The sequence below is a fragment of the Nipponia nippon genome, unplaced genomic scaffold (assembly GCF_047370975.1).
Source record: "Nipponia nippon isolate SJK-2023a ecotype South Korea unplaced genomic scaffold, ASM4737097v1 scaffold_3, whole genome shotgun sequence".
NCBI lineage: Eukaryota > Metazoa > Chordata > Aves > Pelecaniformes > Threskiornithidae > Nipponia > Nipponia nippon.
The window spans coordinates 100914668-100934237 of NW_028262347.1; the positions used below are offsets into that span (position 1 = coordinate 100914668).

The 19570-nt window shown below is 34.7% G+C and overlaps 1 protein-coding gene across 22 annotated transcripts in view; it reads left to right on the forward strand.

The window, feature by feature from the left end:
* KCNMA1 (potassium calcium-activated channel subfamily M alpha 1) overlaps positions 1-19570 on the forward strand; it is a 523932-nt gene that overhangs the window by 403079 nt on the left and 101283 nt on the right. For 21 of the 22 annotated variants that reach the window (XM_087767664.1, XM_087767663.1, XM_087767665.1 and 18 more), the window contains 2 exons: positions 7990-8076; positions 12244-12320. In XM_087767664.1, the coding sequence (XP_087623790.1) occupies positions 7990-8076; positions 12244-12320 (164 nt within the window). Of the gene's footprint in view, positions 1-7989; positions 8077-12243; positions 12321-15849; positions 15859-19570 lie in introns of all 22 variants that reach the window. The other variant, XM_009468093.2, reaches the window with a different exon arrangement.

The following is a 19570-nucleotide window of genomic DNA, read 5'->3' on the forward strand; positions in this document are numbered from 1 at the left end:
TGAGCCCTTCTTTAGTCTACATTCTGTCTTGCTGCTATTGGTTTGGATGAAGTAAATAAGGCATGCTCTTCCATGTCCTCTCCGCTCCTCATCTCTCTTCCCCCTCCCAGCTTTGTTTTTCTAATTGCTTATAGCAGTCTGTCTGACTGATCTTTGGAGACCCATTCTCATTGTCCAGACATTTCAATTTCCTTCATCATACTCTCCAAACTTTACTTTCCATGTCTGTTCTGTTGCGTGTATTGTATGTGTTATATTTTTTTAATTTTTAGTCTTAGTCTCCTGTGGTTTCCAAGTAGATGTGTGAAAAGAGAGGTGGCTTCCTGTCAGTTTGGCATTATTGATATGATCCAACTGCAGAGAAGTTACTGCAACACTTAGCATCTTCAAGGATCTGCAGTTGTTGCACCTCTTCTTCGCTTCTTGCTTTTAAGTATATATTATCTTGTGGTGAAGGCATGTTGACGCTGGCATGATGAGCAATATGAAGAAGTGTTGTACCAAGTGAAGTTGCTTGCTCCCAGAATAAAGTATATTGTGCTGCTTCATTGTACTGATAATCAATCACTTCTGGAACCAGAAGGAATAATTTAATTGTATTTAAGTGTATTGAATTCACCAGCACCGTTGAACTAGTTTGGACTATGCCCCAGTAAAATACCTTATGCGCATCCTGTAGACCATGACATAGTAGTTGCTATTGTAAAGAACTTAACTCCTGGGAGCAACCTTTTATATGCTTGTAGTAATTAAGCTTTAATATACAGTAGCATGTAATGTGCACTGTGTCTTTTGCCTTGTATTCTTTTTAGTGTCTTACTGGATTTTTCTGTGTAGAGCAATATGGACCTGAATTAACGTCAATGATAGAGCCCAGAAGAAAGAAGCAATACTTATGAGTGACAATCAGTGTGAAGCTGGTATGCACGCAACTCCCACTGTGGGATTTGTGCACCTACCCTCACACTCCACTTCAAAACATACCCTGAAACAAAAAAATATTGTCTTAAACTAATTTTGTAATTCTAATTCTGTAGTTGTGTGAATGACATGGCACATTTTAAAAGGCCATTATGCTAATAGTTGTGCATTTCATCTGGGCATGGCATGAAACAATCAAGAATAATAGCTGGTTTTATTTAAAAATGTGGTAGCTATAGTCAGTTATACCGCATAGTCTTGTTTTAGTTAATGTATTAATAGTACTTAAACAATATTATATCTTCCGGATTACTAGATGATATTGCTACTGTTTCAGTCACATGGGGAATGGTACAGTACATCTACCACAAAGTTTAAAACAGAATTGTTACAGCTTTTGTCATTTGTTTAGTCAAAATTTTGCCATTTGTGTTTCATTTAATTCCACAATTGATCTTTTCTTTTTTTAGACAAGGATGATGGCAGTTACAAGGGTAGCCATAAATCAGGGCGGGGAGGGGGACGAGGAGCATTACTGAATCAGACAAGTTTCCTTGATGAAGGGATGAACTGTTCAATTGGTCACTGATAATGGATTTCATGTCACCTAACTTTATCAATCTAAACGTTAGATGTCTAATCTCCTTTTAGTTATCCAGGCACTAGTCCATGATTGCAAGGGAAGAGAAAGACAGTTCTTGAAAGCAGCTTACATTCTGAGACAGATGAGTTGAATACCACCTTTAGTGCTGTCTAAAATGTAACCTTGAAAGTAAGAACAAACAAGAATAGTATATAACTGAGGCTGCTGACAAGGAAAATTCTGAAAAGAGCTCTTCCAGTGTACGTCTCTACAGATGGACCTTATCTATGTCTTCCAGTTTTTGGTCTTCATATAGTGACACTGAAATGTTGTTACCCTTGCCTATTTTCTGTGCTGTACTTGCTGGGCATCTCCACATGCCTTTGTCAGCTCAGTTTTAAGACCTTTACTGCACCTATTCCATCTTAATAAGATCCCTCATTTTTTCTCAGAGAAGACTGACAGTTATACAAATCTGAGAGTCATCTACTGTATAAATGCTATGTGTAGATTAAGAGTTCAAAGTTATGTCCATTTACAGCTTCAGCAGTAATGGAAGCCTACTCAGTTTCAAGCTGTGCAAAGCAAATTGCGAAGCCATGCCACTTAACAAGTGGCCTACCAATAAATACATACAGTGTAATGATGGTTGAGACTCTAGAGCTGATTGGTTGTTTTTTCCACGTGGTTCATATGGAAGATAGCTTAATATTATAGAAAGCTACAGGAAAGATTTTTCATCTTCTACTGAAATTTTTGTATCCTGAAAATTTATTAGAAATAATGTTTTATGTATTCTAATAACATGAAAAGATATCAGCCATCAAACTTTCTAGTACTGTTTCAACTCAAGAAACATAATTTGAGTCCAACACATATGATATTTGAAAGCAGGAGACAAATAAAAATCACCCAACACCAGAAATGAGTAAAAAATAAATAGCTGAAGAGAATTAGTCTGGCCCCAAAGTGTCAGTTAACAAATTGTCCTAAAGTTCAATCCTCCAACTATCAGGTTCTCCATCAAATTTCTTGACATTCAGTAAAACGTGGAAGACCTGCAGTTAGTAATCAAAACTTTAGCTCACTTTTCATATTTTAAGGGAAAACATAATATTTATCTTGTCTTTATCTAGATCACACTATTGTTGCATTGTGCAGCCAATCATCAATGCACTACCAAAAAGGTATTGAGCAATGCTCATGTTCTGGGGTAGTTTCAGGTAAATAAGAATGGGTGAACAGATATTTACATCTATCTGTATTTTACTGAAAGTAGCATGTATACTTAAAACATCAGAAAAATATAATCCAACAAGTGAGTAAATTGATCAAAATTAACACACTGTCAGTTACTAACAGATATCTCTTCTCCACTGACATAGGAAAAAGTCATCATATCCTATCTTAACTTTTCATTGAATGATCCATGTAAAGAGATCTATAAGCGTTCATCTAGAATTTTTCTGACCACATTTGAATTTTTATTTTTTTTTAAATTGTGCATCTCAAATGTGCACTAATTCCCATTTGTGCTTCACCTGCTTATATTTCAGTCAGTCTGGGAACTCAGTTTCAACTGTATAGATATTGTTGTTCCTGATTCTTTCCTGAGCTTTAAGTGTTCAATGTTAGGTTGGATGGGGCTTTGAGCAATCTGTTCCAGTGAAAAATATCCCTTACCATGACAGGGAGGTTGGAACTAGATGATCTTTCAAGGTCCCTTCTAACCCAAACCATTCTATAATTCATTCTGTCATTCCTGAGAGTACAACTGAATTCAAGGGTGATTTCTACATTTTCAATGTGTGACATTTTCATTGCTCTTAGATGTGTGATCTTGCATCTAGTCACCAAGTGAATCTTGTTTAGCAGATGGGCTAACTTTTGCTAGACGTCAGATAAGTTTAAAGCAGAGGTTTCCACACTGCATATACTGTTCCACAACTGGCTTACAAATCGTTGTATTATCATAAAGTAATAGAACGGGCTTCTCCTAAGTTCATGCTGGTGAAGTACATTAAATTCCCTTTAAACACATTAAATCATATTTAATTTACATATATCCAATTTACAAGGCTGTAATTGCCATATGTTCTAAATGTTCATGTGAGAAGGAGCAAGCACAAGTCAAAAGATAATCTTTTTTTTTGCAATGACATGTGACCCCTGTAATGAAAAGCTTTGTCCTGAGGAATGTATTTCTGAAACTGGAATTGTTAAGGAAATTATGACTAAAAGTTTTTTGAGCTTGCTATTACTTGATTAGTTTCTGAGGTAACCTAAACTAGAAATGTTATAAAATTACAAAATTTGATCAAGATCTTAGAAACTTTTAAAGTATTTGGCATTCCTTTCTTGATTTTGTGAGATGATTTAGGAAATAAAAAAATAGAATTATATTTTATGATAAAAACATATATTTGGAAAAATCAGGGATGTCATTTTCAACAGCATTTTTTCCAGTGTGTGGCACAGAACGCATATGGATGCGCTATATATATTGCTATTAAATGTAATGAGTTTCTGTCCTTTTCTCCCTTTTCCTACGTCTTCCTATATCTGCAGAACTCCCCACCTTGGAGATACATAAAAATGAGACATTAGCTGAAGCTTTCTCTCTTAAAACTCCAATTTACTTTGCCATGTACTTATCTTCTCAGCTGTGGGGATATATAGATAGATATATATCTATGTATATATGTATGCATATTTTCATGACGTGCTTAAACAGATACATGCATCTTTAAATAACCGATGGATGCATTCTTCTTGGTATGCTCATAAGCCTTTTTTATTTTTCTCTGTCCTCTTTGTTCCTTATATTCTATTCTTTTAATTCCAAACATTTCCCTTGCTGTACATACTAGAGTGAATACTTATCAAAGCATAACTTTAGCTAATGACACTACAGGTCTCATAAGAAATAATGCAATTGCTACTTTAAGAAGCAGCATATTTAATAAATCCGTATAGGCTCAGTAGAAATTGCTCATGATCTTGCTCTGATTAAATATCAGTGTGTATGTAAACCCAAAACTTTATGAGCCTTTGCTGTAACTCTTTGCCAATAGCAGTGACGGGGCAAATTAATTTTTATTCCCAACAGAAGGTTTTGCTGCTGGGGTCATACTGCATTAACTGCCATCACATCTATATTTTGCGATACATTGTATTTGTGAAAATAAGTATATGTGAATGAAGTATAAGATCTGACAAAAATAAAGTCTGTACACTGACCCATCTGGATTGATTTTGTGTGTCTCAGAAAACCTTGAGATACAAAATCATGCTCACAATTCATTACATCCTAAATAATGACAGTTACTTCTGATTTAAGATTATGTTCACTACCTCTTACAAGAACTGCTTCATTTGCTTATTACTTTGTCAAATTTTAAGTTCTGTGAGGGGGAGTGAACATTTACATATCTAGTGGTGTTACCTCAGCTTGTGGAGGTCAGGTTGTTGAGCTTTTGGTACGATTTTTTACCGTTTGGGTATGGTTTGTCTATCTCCAAGAATGGGATGAGTTAAAAAAACCAAGGTGGGTCTATGTAAAGAAACGTGTTCATTTGTTGTCACTGAAAATCTGTAATACTTCTGTGATTAAGGGCAAAGAATGAAATACGGGCAAAAAAAGTATTTTTCTGACAGAGCAGTACCTATTTGTACCTAAGAAAAATAACTAACCATATTACAACCATATAGCTAACCATATTACAAGTCTGCATATTTTAGAAGGAACAGTATAGTAGAAATAAATAAGACTAGCATCTGTAGACGATTTTTGAGTTTAACAGCTAAATTCTCAGCATAATGGCAGATTAAAGGTTAGCAGACAAGGAAGAGGAAAGATGAAGACTGAAACACGGATGCAGTTATGGACACAATAGAAAGCTTTGGCAGAAAGACTTTAGAGAGTTAGTGCCAGAAAGATTCCTTCCTGGTTCTTGAGAAGTGACTTATCTAGGTTCGCGTAGGCTCGCAGGCTTAAGATAGGCCATTCTCGACTTTGTGAGTGTACTGGTAGAGTGTATGTCTCATCTCCCTTAGTGATGGCCTGTTAAGGTATCTCTGTAACAGCTAGTAAGTGCTCTCTTGGCTCCAAGTGACAGAAGTTTATGCAGGGAATCTACATTTTTCCAACCTGTTTGTGACTTGAGTGTCTGGTTTCATATGAAGAAATTCTCATGGGGTTGTTAGGGTTTTTTTTGTTGTCTATTTTATTCCATTTTAAAATGTGTGAAATTGCATTTTAAAACTTCATTAGGTAAATGTTTTAGTTGCAAGCGCAACTATTAAGCCCAATACACTAACAAAAGAAATACCAGATGCAAAATTTAGCTGTGCAACTTTAATTCATCCCATTTATCTGTGTGCATAATGTAGGCATTATTTATACCATCACATTTCATATTTTGCAATACTGCTGAAGTGTGCTGTGGAGATGAACCTGCTTTCTGTGGTGGTGACTTCCATTTTCTGTAGTTCTCTCATTTTTGTTGCAAAGCTTGAAACTGTGAATGAAGGAAAAGGAAGGATATCTCGGTAAATGCTTTCTTTGAGACTTAATTTCTGTTCCAGCCTCTGCCACAGAATATCTGTATGAGAGTGAGCTAATAATTTAAACCAAACCTTTTACAGATGACTTCTGATTAAGTGTTTATTATTTTGGGAGCCAGAGGCTGGGCTTTTGGAAATGCTGAGCATTCTTAGAGCAAGAGTCCCTAGAAGGTGCATATGGAGCTATGCAATGCTAAATACTTACAAAAAATGGCCTGTAGACATCCCAAATTAATAGCTACTATATCTCATAGTGACTTAATCTCTCACCTGTAAAATGGAATAATACTATATCTTCATTCTTCTTGTAAAATAAATTATGTATTTGTGAATCTTTTGCATGCTATAATGATGAACACTGCAGAAAAACACATAAGAAAAATATGATGTGATTTTAAAGATAAACTACATGAAGCCATGCCTGGAGTAATGGCAGTAAAACACCACTGAATGAAGTTTCAGATTTCAAGAAAAAAAAGTAGTTTGTGGCTATTAAATTAAGAATTGTATCATAACATCTACATAATGGGGGCTGAATTATGGCTGCATGACCAACCTTTTAATTCTTAACTCATGAATGCTTTATTTTGCAGCCTGCGTATTCTTTTCATAGGGCCTTGTGGGTATGCGTAGTCACACAAAACAATGTGCTCATTATAAAGCTTTGAGGTATATTTTTTGTCACACTAATTTGTTACTAATAAATAGATAATAAATAACATCTTGAATAAGAGATCTGCTGAGACCCATTTTCCCTCCTAAGAATAACATAGAAGATGTTTGACCTTCAACTTTTAATAATGTATGTCTGTTCAGAAATCTGTTTTATTCATTTTTGTATATATATACTTCCCCAAAATCAATTTTTGCTAAATCTACAAGTTTTTAAATTGATGGTAGTCTTTGTTTACTGTAAGTTGCATATGTGCGCCATTACTACATTTTGACTTACAAAGGCTAAGCTTTAATAAAAGACAAAAAAGAGAACTTTTGCCAAGCTTTATAAAGTTTTAACAGGTTAAAAGCTTAGTTGTATTACACATTAATAAAACTTATGGGAGAATATATTTATATCTATCTCTATCTGTATATTCATATTTAGCTTGGTACTTTGTAGATTGCCTTACCTAAAATCTAGTATTAAATTATTAAACTAAAAAATGTATTTCATGGAGAGACATAGGGTACCTCACTTCTTGATAGCAGTTTATAATTTCCTTCATCAAATTTAGCTGAGGCTATTCTGTCAGTGTGGTTGGGTTATTTTTGTTCTTCCATGGCTGCATAGCAGTGTTTTAAAAATTTTCTATTCATTTTATGTTTTTTCAGCTATCGTGACTGGTTGTCTTGTACCATTCCCCTTGAGTGTATGTGTGTATTTATGATTTTAAACAATAATATTATATGTCCAGATAGGGGTCCCATTAACATTCTATTTCACTAGAAATTGGCAAAAATTTGCATCAAAGGGTTTAGCTTCATAAATGCTATTTTTGTATTGTTATTGAGTGGTGGTTGTTGGTTCTTCCCTTTTCACCATATTGTGAATTTTTCACCACTTTGCATGGCAGAGCAAGAAGGCTGAAATGCTCAGCTTCACACATCATGTTTCTGAGAGGCTTTGTTATTTTCTATAGTCTATATTTAATGCAAAAACATAAGAAAACAGATGTGAACACTTAAATGATGTGATTGTAGGCAGAGGCATGTGACTGTCTCAAACTTAAGTTTTTGTAAAAAGCATGTGAAACTGTTATTTGATTGGAAATTTCAAGGAAGAATGGCTTAAAATTTCCTTGCAGCCTGTCCTAACTAGTGGGTCCCCTATAACAGAACCAAATAAAGCTATTTTGGAACATTCAGTTAATAGTAATTTAAACTTAATGTTTTGTTGTTTTTGTTCTTGTTTCACTGAGCAGCATATTAATCAATCCTGGAAACCATGTCAAGATTCAAGAAGGTACTTTAGGATTCTTCATTGCAAGTGATGCCAAAGAAGTAAAAAGGTAATTCATATATTTTTATCTTTAAATTTAAACATATAGTATTTAATTTCTGTTTTTTCTTTACATGTAAACACCTCACCTAATTTTCATTATTATCTGTTTAAAGATTCTCAGGGGGAATTGAGTTGGTACTTTAGTGAACCAACCATGTGTGCATGCCATTTTCTTAACTGCAGTCCTAAATATCATGGAAATGCAATAATTTTACAGCAGATGTGAAAAGAAATGAAGAGGGGTTTTTTTCTGAGTCCTACTGGAAATTGTAAAATATTTTTATCTGATTTCTCTATAATTAATTAATTTGTCTCAGTGGAATTACTTTGAGAGAGGACAGGATTACACTTTTGTGTGAGTTTCAGGTTTAGAGTAGTTCTTATGTGCATAGACTCTAACAAATACTTGATGTGAGCAAGCTACTGTATTCATTCAGTAATTGCATTAGCAGAATAATACTTATGTTCTTGTCATTTTTTCTTTACTAGAACTACATACTCTATGGCCTCATAGTAATAAATCAATCTACAACAGTGCAGTATATCCCAAACATTTTAGACAACTTTACTGGTTTGTTATACCTGGCTGATTAGATTTAGGTTGAATGAAAAGGGGTTTTATGACATTGTGTTTAGGACCAAACTTGCGTACTTTTGTTTGTTAGGATTTATGATATGCTTGGAAGGAGTAAAAGAGCAATGTGAGAAAATAACTTTTAAAAGAAGTAATTATTCAATGTCTGTAAGATTTAAAAAAAAATAAAACAGAAAAGGAATATTTGCAACTTCCTCATAATTTGTATTTTTGTTGTAAGTCATGCTGTCAAGAATCTGATTTTTACTTGATGTTCTCCTTGAGGCAGATATTTTAACTAAATCCTATACTTAGAATGATGAAATATTCAAGTGATAACCTTTACTAAGTCCTAAAGTTTTTATGATTAAATTACAGTGAAAATAATATTTAAGCAATGCATGTTTGCTACGAATATTTAAAGTCAAAACATCAAAACAGAGAAATCACTAAGAACTTGAATTCTGTCTTCACTGAAATAGCTAAGATAGGTTTTGGCTAGGTGAAGCATACAGAACAGCACAGCAGTGCTCCTGTCCTCTCATATTTCTAGCACCATCTTTGGAGTATTTGCATCCAGCATTGCCTCAGGTATGCTGCCTTTCAGCATACAGTTCTTTTCCTCTCTGGTGCTTTTCTCCATTTGAATATACAGAACCATCTTCACATTCCTTTACTGAGATGCTAGCTTTTCTTCATTTATAAGGCATTTAACACTCTCCTATAAAATTATTTGAGACGCTAAGCAAAAATTACCTGGCATAGCATTTTTAACAGGGAGAAGTTGACTGTTATTAATGTGTTTAGAGAAAATTTACACATCATTCGCCTAGCACGTTTTATCTAATAGCAAGCTGAACCAAAACTCCCAGTTCTGCCTTGCTTTTTTGCAAGAAGGCTTTATTTAGAAACATGCTGCCTCCCTTACCACATTGCTTAACTGTTCTGTGCAAAGCAAATGATTATCAAGATGTGTTTCAACTAACAACACCAATTATCTAAAGTGTTGATTTCAGCATTTTGAGCTATGAATCAGAGTCAGAAAAATGTTCTAAAATTAGAAGTCTTTTGGAGGGGAAAAAAAGGATTTTTTAATAAAGCAAAATTAAAAATGTTATATACCTGAAATTCAAATTAAATTATTTTGGTTTTGTGTTACATGCTAATGGAGAAATTTCAGCTCCTTTAAGCTAACACTATTCATATATATCAAATATATATTTCACAATGAAATATAACATGCAGTGTTCAATTACTCTTCTTACTAGAACTACTTTTGCGTTTTTAGAACAATAGTTTCACATTAGAAACAATTATACCTAGAAACAATTATGCCTAGGTAAATAGCTTCATGTAAAATGTTGAATGTTTAAATATAATACAAACTATATGAATTGCATCTTTATCCATTTGCATGTTAGTACTAACATCAGAAATCTACATGCTTCAAATCCACTTAATTCAACCCAATTATATAGAAGGATAATTTTATTACAGCAATCACTTCAGGCGTTTGCTCTTGACTTTGCACATAGGATTGAAGGTACTGTTTAGGATATTTGTCCTGCAGTGGACTTCAGAAACATGATCTGTAGAAGTGACCTAGGTCAAATTCGTGTCATGAAGTTTTGTGTGATAGTGGATTGTTGTTCAATACAGGGACTTACAGCTGGATTGGGGAGAAATTGTAAAAAATGGAGGCAATTTTCTGCTCCTTGCTTATGTCTTGACATCGACTCATGGTTTGAAAAATATTTTATTCTCATTTCCTTGGAGGCAGTTTATTTTCTTTTCGTTGGAAAGTGAATATTTTGAAGTCCAGAAACTTTCTCCAGCAAAGTATACAAATGCTCAGAGAAGGCTTTTTCATTTTACATTTTGCTTCTTTGAAATAGTAAGACAATTTCACAGTCTGAAAGAGTAATCTTCCTGGATGTTTCTTAGAGAAATTAAGTCTGCCATATTTAGGACTTATGTCTTCCATCAGTAGCTTGCATGCTATCTTTATTTTAGAAATATTAATAACATTCAGTGAGGTCTTACTGCAAATTTAAATTTCTGTCCTCTGGTCCATATCTCATATGGTAGACCTGCTACCTTTCTCCTGATGGGCCACTTTACCTGGGCCATTATTCAGAGGTGTAAAATAACTTAGATACCTAATTCAAATAGTTACAAATTTATCTAGTTCATATTTCTCAACATTTCCTTTAATATATTCCACCTGTGGTGGACTCTAACTAAGTTAATCTAAAAAGAATTAGTAGCAATCATCCTAGCTGAACTGTCAGAGGCTGTGTATTAATATTGATTATTTTTCTTGTTATATTTTGGACTGTAGATTGTTCTGTTCCAGTGACTGTTCCATACTGTTGTAGCAATCCAACTATCCTAAATCTATGAACAGTACTGTTGGCGAAATCCATGGGTGGTTGCAAAGTGGCACCTTTGGTTCTTACTGCCAATTTGTGTTGAGAAGTATGCAATGAGAGAGGGTTAGGAAGATAGGCATGGAGCTGACATATCCTGAATACGGATAAGTAGAGGGAAATTTCATCAGGTTAAAAAGTATGTTTAATTTGTTATTCCAGCAAGAATCCTGGGGAACTGTAACTGTCCAGCTAGAGGCCAGCTGCGTGATCCTCATGAGATGTGTCACAGCAGCCTTACATGACATATTGACTTGACAGGCATGATTAAACTCTCCTGTGAGCAGTCTAATGCATATTTATTAAATTGGAATTTTGTTCTAATCTTATATAAAGTCAAATGTTTACCCTTTCTGTCTTCCATAGTTCTCCTTGTGCTTCACCTAGTGGTGAGCCATTTGATACAAGAGTAGGAGTTCATAACCAAAAGCATTAAATGGAAACCTAGATGGTTCACCTTGTTATTTGTGTATTTTTGTTTGAAATTTTGGCTTTTGTCTGTTCAATACCAAAATGGTTCTGCTCTATTCCAATATAAAAACCAAAAAAAAATAGTGTGAATCAAGATTATTTCAGTTCTTTCATTTATATGTTTCTTTAGGAACTTATTTGGATAGGATTTTCCCTTTCTGGTTTTGGTTGGGTTTCTTTTGTAAATAGCATATCTGATGTTATTGTCACATTCATCTCATTGCAATCTCTCATTGTATCCAAAATGAAGTCCTACTTGTGACCAGGCTGAAAAATTAGCCCAGGATGCTAGACAGTCTTTCAAAAAAAAAAAAAAAAACCAAACCCAAGAAGCTGGTATATCTGATAAGAACAGAGAATTCATTATATATATATTTTTGTGAGAAAATTAATTGGATGCTCTTTTTGTAAGATGAAAGACAAATGAACTGATACACTATGTCATAATTATCATCCCTTCTCCCAATTACCTTTCAAATAAAAGTGTATTAAAAGAAACACTAATTTGGAGTCTTATGTTTGAAATTAATGGTCTTGCAGCAAATATTTCCTACTTTAAATGTCTAAACCTTTTGAAAGATTAAAGGAAATTAGTGCTGGCATGTTTCATTAATTTGGCACTGCAACAAGAGGAAATGTGGGCCTAATTTCATTTGTATGGATTAAGAAATGTGTCAGTTTTTCCGTTCTATCTCTCTAGGGCATTTTTTTACTGCAAGGCCTGTCATGATGACATCACGGATCCCAAAAGGATAAAAAAATGTGGCTGCAAACGGCGTAAGTAATATTTCTATCGCTCCCTTCCTCTGCTTTTCATGAACTGTTCAGCCTCAAAGAATATCTGTACATGCATTTACATGTTTTACACAGTGGTACAGAAAAGCTAAGAAAAAATGCACAGCAGCATAGTAAGTGCCATTTGCATTTCTGAAGTCCATGTATTTTTATTACATTTCACACTGCTCACACTTGTTTCTTCATTAAAAAGTCCATTAGGGTCCAAAGCTAACAAAACCTGAAGAATTAAATCAAGCTAGATCTAATTGTGGAGTTTTCTGAGTTAAGAATAAGCTAACAGTGAAGTTCTGCTGTCATTTATACCATGCAGTAATCCAGTTATTTCAATAGTTTTCTGTAAAGTAAAGAACTTTTGTCTGTCTTGCTGAACATGATTCTGTAAAAGACGAAACTAGGAAATAATATTCCATCATATACCTATTGAAATAAATTATTATTGAAATAAACAATCAGTTTTACTGGAGGAAGGGATTGTCTGGAAGAAATTAAATATTAGTGCCTCTTACCTATATCCTTTTAGAAGATTAGCTGTAATGCTAATATTTAGTTTAGTTATGTTCTTAGGTCTGCTCTTTAAATTGTTTGGAAAATTTTGCATAAAGAAATCACTGAGTTTTTGAATTGAGATCAGACTTTGCATCTGTATTTTTATAAATATATAGAAATTAGCATTTTATCTATATATACACTTTGACAGGATTTTTTGCAGGAACTATCACAACCACATTTTGGCCAAAGATGTGTTTGACCCATGTGTATTTCTAATACCGATATCAAAAGGATTTAGGGATCCATTTCTCAATGGATATCTGAATATTTATGTGCATTCCAGGGTATTCTGCCATGAAAGAGATCATTCCGTTCAAAAATACTGATTAGGTAAATTGAAAGATCTCAGAAGAGTTTAACCATGTCTATTTTACCATTACTTTTAAAAGGGCAAAAAACTCTCTTATTTATAGATCCAGTCATAGTGTTATCACTGCACTGTCTTAGAGGATGGAAGAAAGCCTGAACCGGACCTTCTCTGCCTTTAAGGAGTGCCTGAAACTGGTGAATTCTTGAAGATGATTTTAAAAAGACAAAATATCACTGGGGTTTTTAAAGAAACTCCTCTCCCCACAAAAAAACAGGAGTGTGGAACAAAGTAGCATAGTTGAGAGAAAGCAGCTGAAACACTGACAGAAAATAGTATTTATCTCCCAGCAGCCGCAAGGAGAGCAAAGCACATGGAAAGCATGCCTGATGTGGAAGGAATGTATGCATTGCCTAACATATTGGAAAAAAATTGTTCAAGAACAGTTTATCCATGTGAGAATGTGACCTTTGAACTGCTGCCAAAGCCAATGAGGCTTCTGAGTAAGTTCTGGTAAAGCCAGTTGCAGATGCCTCGAGGTGCCTGTACCTCTCAAACCCATTTTTTTTCCCAAATTATCCAGCAGTTAAAGGGAAATATGTTACCCGTTTAATTTTGTCTGACTCTGTCAAAAAAGAAAATCTGCATTTTCTTCTCTACTCCCCCTTCGCATAGTGTATGCTTTTCATACATGTGCTGATTAAAAAAAAAAATCCCAAAGATCTGTCATTTTAATGTGAGATCTACACTTTTCATTGAAATCTGTTAGAAGATAGGAATCAGGAATTCACAGTATAAAGGTTGAGAGCCCTTTGTTATACATTAATGAAAATCAGTGTAACCTCTTCAGTACTAGGAAACTGGGGAGAAAACAGAATATCCTGTGACCCAGCCAACACAATGGATATATTACCAGCAGTAGGGCCATGGAGAGGTGAGAGTGACAACTTCTATGTGTAGCACTAGGAAGTGTTGCAAATGGCATGGTCACATGTATCAGTCCAATAAATGAAAGGGTGTTGGACAGATGAAGAAACAAAATGATGGCGTTAGTGAGGCTGAAGGAGGCAGCTGTCAGAGCTGCTGCAGTGAGCACTGAACACTAAGGAGGGAATCCTCTGAGTCAGGTGAAAAAGAAAAAAAAAATGGTCAGTGAGAGTAAAATCGTAACTTTCCCTTTCATTGTCTCCCCTCTTTCTCTCCTCCCATTTGCCCTCTCCCCTCTCCTTTCCTACATGCACACACATACGATCACAGATACCATGATAGCTGGCAGCTCACAGTACAGCTGAGAACAGCTTCCACTTAGGAGCATGCTCACAACTATTAGGAGTAATACAATTGCTTTGCTTTCAAAGTTCTGTCAATCAGCAAAACACGTAAGTGAAAAATTTCAACAGTAATTAGTGATTTTTGGTCTCTTGAATTTTGATGACAATCTTGAGATCCCGTTTTATGGGACTTGATATTTTTTTTTTAAAGGTAAGTCTTTAGTGCAGTCTGTTATTCACATAAAATGTCTTAGCTTTAGCTTTCAAATCACTAATCACTTTTGAAAATCTTAACTATGTTATTCATCTGTAAGCTACACAAATCATTGGTCTTAAAAATGCAGTCTAACCAAAACAAGGCATAAATTAAGAAAACTCTTTCCCTATTGAATTAGGAAACTGTCAACTGATCTGTGAACAGCTATTATGTCAATTTAATTTTCAAAGACACTGCAAATAGTCACACATGCATATATGTAGTCCTATATGATAAATATATATTTTAATTAGCAAGTAACATAGCAATTGGAGGCAGCTGAATGGGGAAAATATGTAAGATGAAATGAAAGGTTGTCTGTAAAAATACTGACACATTCAGGTGAATTAAATGTGAAAGAATATCTTTACATGAAAAACTTAATTATGGTGGCATTAATTAATGCAGCTTCCTGTGACACTTGAAAACCACATTCTTTAAATAATATATCTGAGGTTGCACATCAATTTAGATACTGTGTGAACATTAGCTTGTGGTATTGTTGGGGTCTAAACGTGAGTCTGACCTACATAGCCATTTGTCCAAACCTGTTAGGCCTAATATTAATAATTCAGGGTAGATCAGTACATTTCCACAAGGCCAGGGATAATTAAAGTAACCTTGCTTTCCTTTTGCAGTTTCTTTGCCATCCCTTTCCCCTTACCCATCCCACTCCCTGAATAACATATGAATGCTGATGTCACATTGTCCAGAGAAATGCTTGTGTGGAAATTTTATTCACAGATTGTTAATATTTTTTTCTTAATGTTTTCAATCTCTTTCCTATTTCATTTAACTGTAGTTTTTGCAGCAAGGGGCCAAATACATGTATATATTTATATAAAATGCAGCCACGTTGGGATGAAATTTCTAAACTGGATGACCTACTCCTCCTGTTTCTTTCATTTTGTGCAACAGCTATGGTCTAATTCTCTATATATTTTTTCCAGTGACAGTGCTTGCTGTGAACGGTGGGGGTTGAACCCCAGAGGGGACTATCATATGTACATTGATGTGTTTGAAGGAATTTCTTGTAATCTATGACAATTGACAAACTTTTGATTTATTTTTCCTCTTGCTGCCTTGGAACACGGCCCCTACTATATTTTAACTGCACACTGATAGTGATCTATTGTGAGTAAAAATGGGTTCCCTGTAGCCCAGAGTGCGGTCCAACCTGTCTTTCTCTAGCAGAGAGTATTTTTGTTCAGTATTTTGGTTCTTTTCTTTATTTATGTTGCATGTAGCAGTGACGTCATACCCACAAGTTTCTCATCGTTTACACCCATGGAGATTAGGGTGACGTTGAAGAAAATACAGCAGTTTTCCCCTCTTCCACCTTTTTGCCTCTTTTTTTCCACAACCTTATTTTTTATCCCTATTTGAAAATGAGATCTTGGCAATGGCATTTCCTTGAAATGATTCTAGAAATATCTCATGAATTTTTAGGGATGTCGGTTAGGCTGGGGTAATTACCACTATAGCACTGTTTGCCTGGTTAAGGGCAATTCATTGTCAGACCCATGTTCAGTTTTTTTGTACTTTGTATTTTCCATTGCATAGGTGGCACAAAGAGCAACACAGCAGTCTTTTACTGTCCTTAATTAACTCCTTTCCCTGCATTGGCAAAAAAAAAGAAAAAAAAAAAAAAAAAGAACAAAAACAAAAGGAGATGGGGGTACAGCCAGACAATGAATTAAATGTGTGGCTAACTTTTAATGTATAAACCTACAAATATCTTCAACAGGAAACAAGCTACAGTGATTATTTCCCCCAGCTTGCTTGTTTTGAATTAATTACATGAGTAGTGCCACACTGACTTTTCAGGACCTAAGCTGTAAAGTCTTATTTTATTATTATATATAGAATACAAACTTTATAGACCACTTCATGTCAATCTAAGTCATAGCACTTTAAAGTGTACAGAATCTGTGAAGGCTCTCATCAGCCACTTTTAGTGTGTACAGTTGTGATAATTTAAATAAACACAAGCATTTGGGATATGGAAAGAATTTGTTGCTTAGAAATACAAGCACTGCAAAGAAATGTACTATTATAGGGCAGTGTTGGGATTATATGGGCTTGTTCTTTCAAACAGCAAGAGGGATCAAACATTTCATAGCTGCAGTGAGGCATTACTGTACCAGATTGAGGCTGCTAACCATACCGTATAACTGCAGCTATTCTAAATAAGGGAGGCTATGAGACTTTTTCAACATTTCCCCAGATATTCCAAATTTATTGTGTGATAACACTTCAAGTCTTAATCAGGATTGAGATATTTTTTCCCTTCTCAGTTGTACATACCATAAGATCTTGCAAAAAATCAAGAAGTTGACACTCCTGGAGTTGCATGATAAAGTGCTAGCCATCTTGGAATTGTGATGGCCTTCATTATGATTATCATTATTTACTATTTATTTTGTTGTGGTGCCTGCAAACTACACTAAAGGGTTGAGATCCTGTTGTGGTAGAAGGCATTCAAACAGAACAGAAATTTCTCCAAAGATCTGTTTTCAGCCAATAGAACAACATAGCAGAAAGATGGGGCAGCACAGAAAAGCAGATTGTGAAACAGGTCAGCATGATAGGAATCAATACTTAATAATAAACCAGAAGAAAACTAATTTCTATGGATAAAATGATGAATCCTATTGACTTTGAGGCAAAATACTGGAAGTAATTTGGATTTATTTGAAGAAATGTATTTATTTTAAGTATGTGTCTATGTTGAGGCGTTTCTGGACCAGAGAAATTAGTTTAAATAATAATAAACAAACAAATAAAAGAGCTCTTCATGTTAAGAGAGTATTAAAAAAGAAAAGGTCATGTAACCTTGGCTTACTTTTTTTTTTCCATTTCCCCAATAGCTTCAGTTTTTTCAGAAATGCAGTTAGCTTTGAGAGTACACTGGCTGAGAGTCGTTTTTAAGGTAATGAAGGAAAGGTCATGATCAGATTTGAAAATTAAAATGAATTGGTCTATAAATGTGCCATTACTTCAAAACCCGTGAGTTATTCTGATAGCTACTAAAATAGGGCAAAATGTCCACTCGGGTCACCTGCTGTTTCTACGGTTTTGACAGAGAACAGCACCGTATGAATTATAGCAAACAACTAACCAATTGCCTTTGATTGCAAAAATTGGAAGATAGTGAACAAGCTGACTTGGTGGTCTTGAAGTTCTTCTGTAAAAATTAAATAATGGAGAGATAGCTTTGCCTGTTGTGTTAAGAGAAATTCTCACAAACAGTTTAAGATATGCTGCTGTATTTTTCACGAAACTGAAGTTATGCTGGAGGAAGTCCTTTCAATATTTCAGTCTCATGATACTAACCATCGTTGCTAAAAGGCGATCAAATCAGTCTGGTCGTCCTTTACTGCTCCTGTAATTCTGCCCATAGTGTGGATCATGAGGACTTGATGAATTGAAATGATACCGTATGCATTTCAATTCTTGAGTGTAGTGGGACCTTTTTTTACCATTTGCTGGTCAAGAAACTTCCAGTTCATCATCCTCTTAACCAGCTGTTATCTCCTAGAGATCCACTAGATGTCCTCGTAGATCTACTTTTTGTTACCGTTGAGGTCACAAGGAAAACTGCTATACCGATAGGTGGAGTACGAGGATTAGGTAGACTGTGGTTCAGAATCAGCGAAGATGAAGACACACTATATTCTGCTTGCTTTAAAAAAAAAGGAGCTGTTCCTTGACATTTTAGGTAGAGAATAATCTGCAGTTTCCTTTGCTTATTTTTGCAGCTGGAAATATTTCCCGTTACTGTTTGTGAACTCTAAGTAACACCTCAGATCCAGACAATCTGGAAATTTTGACTGGACTTTTTGAGTTTTTTAAATCAGAAAGCAAGGTACTGTTAGAAGCTTAGACATCTAAGGCACATTGCTTCCTTATTAGAATGGAAGGCTATTGCCTTCTGAGAAAAATGGCAACAAAAAAAGTTTTTAAAAGCATTCATTTACTTTATAAATAATAGTCAGAAATTTTGCTTTCCTTTTTGCTCTTAACAAATCAGAAGATGAGTAGTTCATATAAGCCTTGTTTTGTCAGTAAATTGTTTAAGTAGTCTGATTTCCATGTCCATGATAACTTCCCCTGATATTTTTACTAATTCATTTTACAAATGCTGTGGGATTGTCATCATACTAAGTAGAAGGATCTGTTCTTCCTTTTTGTCCATTTATTATTCACTTGAAAATAAGGAAATAATTTCCTTTATGTCCCAACTTACATTTTCACTAGTTGCAAATAACAGTTCTAGTCAACATCCATAACATTTCTATGAATAGAAATGAGTTGATTCTTATGCAGATGCTACAGGTGAATTTAACACCCACCCAGAGGCTGTTCTTGAGGTCCCCCTGTCTCTCTGATGATTCCCATTTTTTGTTAATCTTTGTGGAAGTTTTATAGGAAATGGTATGTCTGTGGCTGAACCATTGAAAATCGTTTCTGTCTTGTCTTTGATCTTGTCACTAGTCATCCCTACTAATAATCCATGTTTTGTTTTATTTAAAAGAAAATAAGTATTGTATTTGGTATGAATGTAACAATGACTGTATAAAAGGACTGAAGAGTAACAGCATGTTTTCTTTCCAAAATGTATTGCTCTGATATGCAGTTGCTTATATACTGGTTGAAACCCTTATAGCAAGTCCTTTCTGCTACTTATATTTCCAGGTCCAAGCCTGTTTCCTGCATGTTAATGATGTGAAATATTAAAATGATGCATGATCTGCAGAACAACTGATAATAATAGTTAAAAACAGTCCCTGAAAGGGCATTGCTTTTGAGAAGCGCCATGGAGTCCTTCCCTTATTGAACAGAA